At 39.7% G+C, this 12,424-nt stretch overlaps 1 protein-coding gene across 1 annotated transcript in view; it reads right to left on the bottom strand.

Moving 5' to 3' along the window:
* The window catches only part of LTV1 (LTV1 ribosome biogenesis factor), a 238,136-nt gene that overhangs the window by 182,901 nt on the left and 42,811 nt on the right, over positions 1-12,424 (bottom strand). Inside the window, exons 3-6 of the mRNA XM_069235129.1 lie at positions 9,928-10,116; positions 8,535-8,622; positions 5,433-5,577; positions 4,915-5,161 (exon numbers count right to left, since the gene is read on the bottom strand). Of these exons, the coding sequence (XP_069091230.1) occupies positions 4,915-5,161; positions 5,433-5,577; positions 8,535-8,622; positions 9,928-10,116 (669 nt within the window). The remainder of the gene's footprint in view (positions 1-4,914; positions 5,162-5,432; positions 5,578-8,534; positions 8,623-9,927; positions 10,117-12,424) is intronic.

The following is a 12,424-nucleotide window of genomic DNA, read 5'->3' as shown; positions in this document are numbered from 1 at the left end:
AACGGGGTCCGTTCCATCAGTCTCGATGTTGCACGCGGTCGGGCCGACCAGGCCCCGACGGGGGATCGAAATTACCCCGAAGGGCTACCGGAGCTCTTCAAGATTCGGTGTTGATTCTAATCTAACCCGATACCGAACGAAACAATACCGACGAATTTTCCGTTGATTCTGACTAACTTTCCGACCCGAAACACGGAGCGAAAAGGAACACGTCCGAACCCGATGGCGGAAAAAAAACAATCTAACATGGAGTCGACGCCCATGCGCAATGGAACCAAAGTAGGAGGAGTCCCTCGGTCTCGTGACTCGAAAAGACTTCTTCGAAGAAAAACAACTTGTAACACTCCGACCCAACACCAGACGGCGGACTATGCACAGCATGTGTATCTGCAGCTACACATGCCACTGAATATATATATATATATATATATATATATATATATATATATATATATATATATATATATATAAACATCTGCACTCCAACTAAACCATGCAAGTGCAAACCAAAACCTTCAACATCCTCGTACTCTGAAGATCCTGCTGACAGTAAGAGTTCAATTTGCAAACAGGAAAGATGAAAAAAGCAGACCTCATGATAATCATAAGTCACTTAAGTCCCATTGCACAAGAGGCAGAGAGCTCTTCATATCAGCCAAAGAAAACTACAAAACCAAGAGAAAGCAGAACACTTTTCTAGACAACTGAGCCTTGCATCAACCCTTCCTGGCCCTCCTTATCCCACATTCCACAGACAAATGAGACACCATCAACTTATTCTTCAGTGAACAAACACAGAATATCCAAAAAGCACATCAAAAACACCAAGACTGCTTCTCCTCTTACACACGCTCCTGCAAGTTGAATGTTGGAGTGCTCATGCTTCAAAGTCCTATCTCCCACATATCTCATCAATCTACTCAATCTGGAAACCAACTTCCCGTAGAGATTGCTTGCCCCCATACTTCATCAAAGGTCTCTCCCAGGAAGCTCTATCACCCCTACTCACTATTCTAAAAGCCTCCCTCACTCAAGGCTTCGTCCCAGAAACTCTTGAGACCAGATCTTCCCACTTACTCACGTAGCCTTCATCGGCAAGATCATCAAAAAAGCAGTCTATGCTCAACTTCATGATCACATAATTTGCTAACATCCCTTGGATGACTAACAATCTGACTTCAGATTGCACTGCAGCATAGAGACTGCACCCTTACACATCGGAGACAATGGTCTGTGACCACAAATGAAGGTAACCCCAGACTCCTAATATTAACCTCTCAGCTGCCTTTGAAACAGTTTACCATTTCATCCTCAATCATATTCTAGATTCACCTGCAATATCCTACGCGAATTCGCCTCCTAGCTTTCCAATAGAAACCAGTTCATAACCATGGGCACCAACAGGTCCCAAAAGATCCCTATCACCTGCAAAGTCTCTCGGGCTTCCATATTCTCTCCCTTGTAATTTTCAACCGCTACTTGGAGCTTGTTAGAGCTCTACTCACAGATAGCAGCATCACAATTCAGAAATAAGGAAAAAACACAACTCTTCTTCACAGTCTCCTCTACTCAAGACATCTAATGCCTCAGACACTGCCTACACCTCATGGAGACCGGGACGCCCTGTGCATACCCGAAGCTTAACCCGACTAAGACAGAATTCCTGTTATTTGCCAAGAATAACAAGCATGAAATAGTAGAAACCTGCCTGGAAATAATGAACCCTGATGGCTCGTACCCCAACTTTCACCGAATGCCAAGTCACTTTGGATTCACCCTGGATATTATCCTCACCCACAATGAACACACTGCTAAAAACAAAGACTGCCTGGTACCAGCTAAATGAAGCGAAACTCTTTCTTTCAGAAAGCGTCAGAACTGCTGTTCAACTCCCTGTGCTCATGCATCTGAATGGTGATAACGTCCTTCACCATGGCCTCCCAGATTTTTCAAAAGCCCATAACCCCTCCACCTTAAAAGCCTCCCACATTCCATAGGAGGTCTCATTTAGAAACATGATCATATAAAGCCAGTTCTTGATTGAATTCATTTCAAACCATGTTGCATCATTATCGCGACCACCTAACTCTGCAGTCAAGCTCACAATTTCTGACAGCTCTCAGCACACCAACAGTCAGGGCACCATCAGATTGGAAAATAATAACTGCACAAATGAAAAACACAAGGCAGCAAGCCTCTTCTATTTAAGAACCCAGGATCTGAAACAACATCCCTGTATCCATCAGGACCTCCCCAAAGCTGCTCCAACTTAGGAAACAGTTGAAGACATATGAATTTAAAGAAACACTGCATTGCAGTGCAGTAACAGTACACCTCTGCAGCCAGAATCCATCCTCATGTGCCATCACTCACAGACTGTATGATTGCCTTTGATCCTGTACAGTGCTCTGCTGCCTTTTGGTTAGGTGTGCTCTATACAAATATCACGTACATATATACATACATACTGAGAAGAAAAAAAACACATGCACTCCAAACAGCAAAATATTCCCTGAATGTAAGCAATGGAAGGATACAAATCATCCAGTCAAAGCATAGTAAAAAAAAACAACAAAAAAAACAGCTAAGCTGCAGACAAGGAACAAACAAAAGAAGAGGAAGGAAGGAAGTACAGTGAATAGGAAGCAAGCGTATGAGAGGGACAAGAAGCCAACCAGTGATTCAAGATAGGCTGATTTAAACTCCCATATTAAGTGTTAGTATTGTACTCAAAAGGTCTTTCATCAGCGAGGAGTAGAAAGTGGTCAATTTTTTTATCATCCCATGCATTACTTGTTTCACAAAATTCAAAGCAGTCACCTTATGAAGTTTTACCAACCACTACTCACCTGTAACTTGCATGCTCTCACTATGCACCACTCCTGGATCTAGCAGGGTCCGCCTTTCCTCTCCGTCAGCTAATTAACCACCATTTTAATGCCGTCTCCATTTTGAAGTAGAAAGAGATAATATCTGCAACAAACTCATCTTCAATTTGTGGTCACTGTAGTCAAATGACCTTAAATTACTCTGAATCCTCTTGATGTTCATATTTTCCCTCAAATTTTGAAGACGAAGCCACAGAGGGTGATGGGTAGGTCGATTTAGAGGCAAATGGCATAGACACGGAGGTATTCTCCTTGGACAGTAAGTAGGGTTGAAATCCAGCCAAGCTCTTCTCTTTGGCAGATGGCACGCTCGGACGAGGGAGAAGGGCTAGGGCGATTGTCTTGTTCATCTCAACACTATGAAACTTACCTCTTTTCACTGTAAAGTCAAAATTGTCCTTGCCTCACCCGGGTGAGCCTTGGTTTGTATGCCACCCTTCCCAGGACCTTTTTTTGCTTTGACCACAAAAATGTGGCTTTTTGCAAGGGCTCAATGAGGGTGTGTTATCAACTGGAAAAAAGCTGCCATCACGTTCAGCAGACCACTTCCATTTTGCTGCCTTGTATGTTTTTTACATCTTTCACGAGGAGTGGCGATGTCTCCATGAAGCTCTGATTTTTATTTTGTTATTCTTATGGAGTGCGCCCCACGTCCTTGAACTCCAGCATTTCTTCCCTGCGATGTGCTTTTATGTTTCTCTTCAAGCGACTGCTGCCTGTATCAGATAAACCAAAGCATGATGCAGGTGGGGAAAAGTACAGCAGCATAGTGTTATCGCCAATAAGACCTCACACTGACAGGATGTAAGCAATTATTTTAAACCTTTTGCCCCAGTGTTCTCCTTACCAGAGGAAGCTGATGTTATTTTCACTTTTAAAGGAAACACTGTATTTCTTGTCAACATAATTGTTCTTTTATATAGTTAGAGTTGTTTTTTTAAATTGCTGCACATTGTGTATTGCTCATTCTGATCTAAAGGCAATTGTGCATAAGTCACCATTGGCATTGTTTGAATACTTATGACAGCAAACATGGCAACCTTAAATGATGTGCTCCACTGTGCAAACTTTGAAAATACTGACAGGAAAATAAATACTTTACCATAATTAAACCAGCAGCCTACCAATGTGCACCCCCAGATTATTCATTTTATTTCAACCACATCCCTGAAACTTTTAGACGAAAAGAATACTACAACTGTCTGCAGAAACTGGAGAATATGGGCAGCTGATTTCCACACCTGAATGCAACGATAAACAAAAGAAAAATCTAAAAATGAGGGTTGCTTTAGATGTGGCTCTGGATAACACTGCAATGAGTTTAATTACAGAGTCTCCATAAAAAGGCCCATCTCTGTGTTCAATCTCTTAATGGGAGGAGTATGAAAATATATGAAACTTCAATAAATGTATGCCACATAATCTGTATAGTTCAGAACAGCCTTAGAACTGAACAAAGATTACCTAAAGTACTATATTAAATAGAAATTATAAGAAATCGAGCACGGAGAACAAGGGTCACACTTTTGTGTGCTAACGTTTTCTGGAAGGTCTAAGATATGGTTTGGTTCCCCTTTGGCTCTAAAGGATGAAATGAAATTGGAATCAAGACTACTTGTGTGAGTTGTGGTAGGTGAATTACATTGTTGTGAACTTAACTTTAACATGCTTTCCATAAAATTCTCTGAAAACCAAAATGTGTATAAAAACAAGAAAAAGCTCATGACCAAGATCGTGTTCACTCTGAAGACTTAATAAAGTGAAAGGACACCTTTAATCGATCACCGCCTGTTAAGTCCTGAAAGGTTATTTTACATACATACATACCAGGATCCTCTAAGATATTCTAAATGACTACATCCTTTTAAAAAAGGATTAGTTTTGTATTCTCTGTAGATCAATCAGCTAATATAGATGACCAAAGATCACATTTATTAACTCTATCCGGCATTCAGAGACAGATGTTGTACATTCTTTTTTAAGGGACTTACCATACTCAAGAATGTGCAAAAAAAACAGCTCTCACCTTCTCAAATCTCTCATCTAGTAGGGTCAGCTGCTCATTCCTTTTCATGACAGATGAGGTAATAGAGTACTCTGTAAAGCGGCTCCTGGTTTCCTCTTGTAAAAACAGAAACTCCTTTGGTGGGCCATTGGCAGGGTCCCCTTCTTCTGACAAAGAGCCATCAGAGTCAAAATCTTCTTCGCTAGTGCTGCCCTCCTCATCATCTTCCATGTCCTCCCATCCATCCTCATCATCCCCAAAACAAGCCCTGCCAATAAATATAAACCAGTTATTTGAAGATTATGTCACTCCATGGCTCAATTGTCATACAAACAATAAGGATGGGTAAATTTCTTCATGCTCTCAAGGTTCACCTGACCAGCTACATTAAACAAAATCCAGTGTGGTCATACTTCAAACTGAAAAGCAGAGAACTGGAGAGGCCTAAGATAAATGACCTGAAAAATCAAGAGGTAAATCCTAAAGGCTAAACAGACTACTCAGGCCTAAACGTTTTTAATACTGGAAGTATGACACACCTGCCACCACCTTCACCCTGCTCTCCTTCTACAAGGTCATTCGCCTTGATAACAAAGTCATCCTCAAGTTCATTTTCTGGATCATCAAAGTCAAAGTCGTCATCGAGTGCTGCAACAATGTCTGGGTCCATGTCGAGCCGGGGACCTAAATGACAGAAAATGGCAAATCGCACAAAAGAGTATCAACACCTTGTGCAGAAGCATGTAAGTTAACCAATGAATTACAAGTTCCAAGGTCAAGTAATGTCAAAAAGATGCAATTTCGCAAGAGATATAAATAAATTAAGCAAGCATTGGCAATGCCAGCAGGTCAAGCTTATATTTGAATGGGTCTCTTCAGTCGGGAAGATCAGGCACTCAAAAAGACCTCATACGTACTCAGCCATTCATCTTTGCACTTGTACATCCATCCACCTTCTCACTTATTCTTGAATTCACATACTTACCCATTCACACAAAAAAAAAAAAAAGAACACACACACACACACACACACACAAACTCAACAAGCGCATGCAAAGTGATTTAAAAGTACGCTAGTAGAAAAAAGAAAACAAATGCCACTGCTTATAGTTGGTGCACAGATACAATAAAATGAATATTGAAGAGGGCGGCTGTTCTGCACATAGGGTATTGTTGGTTTAAGGTTTCATTTTGTCTGCCATTTTTGTACCAAACAAAATGACCACATTTTATGACTGTTGCCCAAACATACATCTGTAACACAGGTACTTACACAAGAACTTCATTTCTTATTTTTGCAGATATTATTTTATTCCTTTGGCTCAACATGGATCACATGATCATAGAACACTTACTTTACATTTACCTAATGTGAGGATATTAACCCACTGTCACATTGTTAATTCCAGCATATTCATACATGACTGATCCTAGTTCATAGGGATTTATTGCTCCAAAGTTTCAGGTAGGTTGACGTTAAGGAATACTGAGCCCTATTTTACTCTACTACGTTCTCACTCCGGGTGTAAGATTGTTTTCTCTTACTTGGGTTATGGTTTCTTGTATCTATACACACCCATGGCATGTCTCTTATGAGAATTTACTTTAATACTATTATTATCTTCCTTGCAAATAAGGAACAATTGGCACTTTTTAAACATATGCATGGTGCAAAACATCACTTCGTATTATTTTCTTTTGCTTTGCATGGTACTTTGTCATGTCCTTACATTTCAACTGTATCCATCTTTTCGTAGCCTTGAAAAAGTCACTTTGTGATGAAGTACGTGTTGGCTGTTATTGTATTTGACTGACTATGGGCTGTTACTGTATGTACTGCTAGTACATGGAGTACATGGATGGAACCATGGAAAAAGGAATGTGGTTACAATAGTTCTATAAGAATGAAGTAAGTTGTAAAGAACTTCCATTGACACAAATAAACCTATGAGGTTACAAGGATAGGGAAAAAAGATTTCGCTTCAATCTTATTTGCCTCAAAGACTGTTCTTATATTACCATATATTCAGTGAATTACCTAAGTTGCTTTATATACTTGTGCTTGAGTGCTGTAGTATTTACTAAATACTTGTATGTTGTGTATTCTTGTGATACGGACATTCTTTGTCTTGAGGTAGAGTAAGGCAATTGGGCCACATAGCACCACCATATACTCCCCTATCTCAATATTCAGATACTTGTGGGAAGTGCGTTTTTGAACTATTACTACCAATTTTATGGACTGTCAAGTATAATGCCTCATTTGGTGGTCTAGTGATTGGTTATAGTGAAATGTTTAAACAATTTGAAATGAGGATAAATTATCAATTAAAGATTTAATTTAGTCATTAAAAACAACACTTTTTAACTGATAAGTGACAGAAAGGCTGAACTATTTATCTGAATTCACAAAATACGCAAATTCATGTTGGCAACTAATTTAAAGAGTCTTGGTGTTTCACTTGCAACATAGATGTCTACCCTGTAAGCCTTAGAAGTTATCAGCAGTTGTGACAAGTCTGTCATAACCGTGTGCCACTGTTCCTCTTGACAGCATTTGAAAAGAATTTTGGCAGTTTAGTTATGCCTGGCTGTAGGTGGTTTCCATATATGTCAGTGCAGTACTTTTTCGATCTTTCAGGGTGGCTTTTAAGATATCTGCTGGATGAGGATATGCTGCCATAATAGGGCAGCACCAGAGCCTTAGAGGGGGGTTGTGTTTAAATGGGTTGTGGAGACTGGGATCTGGACTCCTGGATATAGCCTGCAAGAGAGGGAAGGGTGTCTATGTGCACCAGAGAAGGCAGAGAATTGCATAACAAATATAATTGTTGACAAGCTGCTAACTCTAATACTAGTGTAAGTGCTACAAAGGGTTCCCAGTGTAGAAGGTTGAAGGTATGAGTTTGTATTGGCATATGAATAAATAGTTTGTTCTCCATAAACTTAAAGGCTTTAGTTGTACTGGTTTACTGTAGGACCCATGCTAATTTAAACATCTTACTAAATAAGGCAGCAAAACTGCAGTCCTGCATGTCCATAATATAAAGTGGATTAGGACGTTTGCTGTTTATATTTAATGAACATTAATTGTTAATGTTATTTTATTGATCTGTACCTATGTATTTTATATTTATGGCAAAGACTGGCTGGCACATTTCACAATAAATTATCAGGATACCAGAGCACCAAATGGTCCCAGATTTCCACAGGGCTAGGATGCCCTCTCCTTGGACCCGTCTTTCTATTGCAAAAATTATGCAATATTACCAGATCACAGAAAAAGAAGGGGAGAGGGTGTTCCTCAAATGCCAATCTGAACCTGGCAGAGAAGAGGCATATCTACCCACGCGTGAATACAAATTACCCGGCCTTTAATGAAGTAATTTAAGTGTTATCTTTGGACAGGCCTTTACTTTCCAAATTCACAGTGCACTGTGTCATATACTGCCCGTGCTTTTGAAAGAGGTGCTGTAAGGCACTAGCAATAAATGTTGTCATGTTAAACAATGTTTACCTGTGACTGAGGCTGAACCTGGCACACACATAAAATATACTTTATTATAGTTACTCTTTGCACTCAACGACACATGGTGTAACATTTACAATGAACACTTTATTACAATTAGGAAAATAAGTACCTGATATTGGAGCTGCTTTATTCAACAAGCCCACATTTTCCTCAAACTCTGATGCAAACACTGAAGAAGGCAAATTAATTGAAGGAGCCTGGAAAAAGATACATTTCTCAGACACAAATTTCAACTGGAAACAGTCATTACATTAATTACTGATCTATTCAAAGTGACATCTCAAACATCTCTAAGTGTGGTATAGCTCAAAGTCTCGGCAACGGCCTGCTTCACTCCCAATGTGATTTGGCAACAAACATCATTGATTTTATTGAAGGAGATACTAGTTAATGAGAATCAAACCCCTACAACACAGATTCAATCTGGGATAATTTTCATCCTATAGAAGTTAAGAAGAAGATCTAAACTACAACTTCCATATTTCAAAATATAGCACAGAAGGCCCCTCATTGCTGTTAAAGTATTCCTAAACAGTTACACTCAGCCACACCTTCTAATGGCTGGTCTTCTAAAGAGAGTCCGGCTCACGACCAAAATCTATCTATCTTTGTTTTTCTTATAACCGATTTTTCATTAATGATGTATATGTTACTGGTCAGGACCTCTTAAATCTGCCAATTGCCAGCTAAGGTTTAATAGAATACAAAAGTCATAAGCAACAGTAAATAGTGGAGGATTCATTATACCGAATTTCCACTAAAACAATCTTTGCTTCAGCAGTAACTCTGGGAAATTAGTTACTTGCAGAATGATGCAGTTGAGTGCCAGTAAGTAGAGCTTTAGAAGTCCCTGGCGTTACTTATAAAGGGCGAAAGAGAGCACCCTGGAATCAGGCATCCTCACAAATGTGGATACGTAAATGGCTATAACAGGAAATGGGCCATCTGCACAAAAAATCATTCCTGTAATCCTAAGGGACCTTCTTTTGTTACAGTGAATGTAAGCATTACCCTAGTTCTTCTCTGTGTCCCTTGAATTACCCTAGTGCTTCTCTGTGTCCCTTGCAAAGACAGAGGGAGGAAAGGAAGATGTCTCTCCTATGTCCTGGACTCTGCTCTAAGGAGCCATTTCCCTTTGTCCATAATTATATTCCAAGTTTGGTCTTTAGGATGGGGCTGCCGGCCTACTTTGTAGCCTGTCTGCCTTACTGTTGTATCATTCTTTGCCTTAATATTGTTTTAGCCTTTATAAATCCCCAACTGGTCAAGCTCGAATGTGTAATTAATGGTCAATGTACATGGTACAAAGTTTGTTACATGTATTTCATCGTGGTAAATACATTTGCAAACCTAAAAGAAAAACAAAAAGGGGTTTGACTATTACAGGTGCTTTGCATCCTAGCTGTGCCATGCCACCCAGGCAAATAACTTGACTCAATAGTGCACCCAGAAGAGCATGACCACACAGATTTTATATTCAATAATACATAAGAGAAGCCTACCGGGATCTGAACAACCTCCTCTTCCACCTCTCCGCTCTCAGTCAAGATTATCCGACTCTGGGGACGAGGCTCGCCAGATGGTACCAATTCCAGGGGACCAGCCTCCTTGAGATGCTGCAGGTAATCATACTCGTCATCAAAGAAGACACCATACTTCCTTTGCTCCTCTTGCCTCTTCTTGGCTTCAGCCTTGTGATGCAGAGAAAGATTTGTTTCAAAACAAATATACAGCAAATTAAGCACTGTTCATGTTAAGACACCTTTCAAATGCATTCCTTCTTAATATTTAATGCTTTCTAACACCCTTCTACAGTGACCGCCTAAATATTTTTCAACCTTGAAATGTAGCATCTTAATCATTTATGTATTGAGGTTCAGTATTTTTTCCTAACGCACATCATAAACGATCATCTCCAAGTGTTTAGGGGAACTGAAGTTGTGGGTTTAGTACTTGTGAAAGACGATGGTCAGACATGTAAGAAAGTTGTTCACTCACCACACATTGAAATTAGCTACATGTCTGATACGAGTGCCAAATACATTTTGAATATGTTTTTGCAACAAACAGTATATGAAAAGCCACACATAAATAAAAAAGCAATGTAGAAAATGTCCAGTTCCTCCTAATTTATGAAGCAACTATTGTCTTTTAAGCAAGAGCTTACCAAACTGATGACTGATCTCAATAATTAAGGCCTAGCAGTGAAATCACCAATAAAGGGTTTGTAGACATGTAGCATAGAGGAATCTCCTGAAGCAAAATCAATTCATGGAATCAGCTATGAAATTGCAAGAAAGGACCTGGAGGAATGCTTTTAAGGTGTGTTCAAAGGACTCCTATACGTAGCAGACGATTCAAAGCTGAACCTTGAAACAATACTAATTGTTTATTCTCAGCCTAGCAAAACAAAAAAATAAGTCTACTAGACACTACCTAGTTTGCATTCCTTTCAGATCAAAGAGGAGATTCAGGAGATAGGAAGGAAAAGATCTGTCATCACCAATCGTGGTGACAATAATTATATTCCATGATATATCACAAGCTACTCTGGCAAGAAGAGGTATGTTGAAAAAATAGTACAGTCCAGCTGATAAAAGAAAAAGGTCCCTAAAGATCAATGTTTTTTGCCCATTCTTTGTACATAGAAATGCCAGTTTCACCCAGTACTACAAAGACAACCAACAAGCAAACTATTTGGCTGAGATGCTCCTGCATCACAATCTCTGGAGCATATTGTCCCTGGCCCTAGGTAAAGTCAGAAGGCTGCTAGAAATGCAGAAATATTGGGGGTACACAGAGGATGTGGTAAAGCAAGGAGCCCAAAGAAAATATAGAACAAAGAAAGGGACATTTGAAGATAACAAATTTACATTACCTAAACATGATGGCATCTCTCAAACCGGGGTGCTCTGTAGGTCATTGAGCTCCCCAGAGTGAATTCGTTTTTGTTTTAATAGATTCTGTGGATGTATTTTTAACCCCTTCGCTGCCAGGCCTTTTCCCCATCTGTGCCGTGCCTTTTTGGGCTATTTGGGGCAGTTCGCGCTTAGGCCCTCATAACTTTTTGTTCACATAAGCTACCCACGCCAAATTTGCGTCCTTTTTTTCCAACATCCTAGGGATTCTAGAGGTACTCAGACTTTGTGGGTTCCCCAGAAGGAGGTCAAGAAATTAGCCAAAATACAGTGAAAATTTCTTTTTTTTAAAAAAAAAATGGGAAGAAGAGGCTGCAGAAGAAGGCTTGTGGTTTTTCCCTTAAAATGGCATCCACAAAGGGTTTGCGGTGCTAAAATCACCAGCTTCCCAGCTTTCAGGAACAGGCAGACTTGAATCAGAAAACCCAATTTTTCAACACAATTTTGCCATTTTACTGGGACATACCCCATTTTTACGATTTTTTGTGCTTTCAGCCTCCTTCCAGTCAGTGACAGAAATGGGCATGAAACCAATGCTGGATCCCAGAAACCGAAACAGTTCTGAAAAGCGGACAAAATTCTGAATTCAGCAAGGGGTAATTTGTGTAGATCCTACAAGGGTTTCCGACAGAAAATAACTGGAAAAAATAAATTATTGAAATTGAGGTGAAAAAATCTGCAATTTTTCTCTACGTTTTACTCTGTAGCTTTTTCCTGCAATGTCAGATTTTTTAAAGCCATATACCGTTACGTCTGCTGGACTCTTCTGGTTGCGGGGATATATAGGGCTTGTAGGTTCATCAAGAACTCTAGGTACCCAGAGCCAATAAATGAGCTGCACCTTGCAATGGGTTTTTATTCTATACCGGGTATACAGCAATTCATTTGCTGAAATATAAAGAGTAAAAAATAGCTATCAAGAAAACCTTTGTATTTCCAAAATGGGCACAAGATAAGGTGTTGAGGAGCAGTGGTTATTTGCACATCTCTGAATTCCGGGGTGCCCATACTAGCATGTGAATTACAGGGCATTTCTTAAATAGACGTCTTTTTTACACACTCTCTTATATTTGGAAGGAAA

The sequence above is a fragment of the Pleurodeles waltl genome, chromosome 5, assembly GCF_031143425.1.
Source record: "Pleurodeles waltl isolate 20211129_DDA chromosome 5, aPleWal1.hap1.20221129, whole genome shotgun sequence".
NCBI lineage: Eukaryota > Metazoa > Chordata > Amphibia > Caudata > Salamandridae > Pleurodeles > Pleurodeles waltl.
Note: the sequence above shows the minus strand (reverse complement) of the source record. Positions and strands in the feature narration are given on the sequence as shown.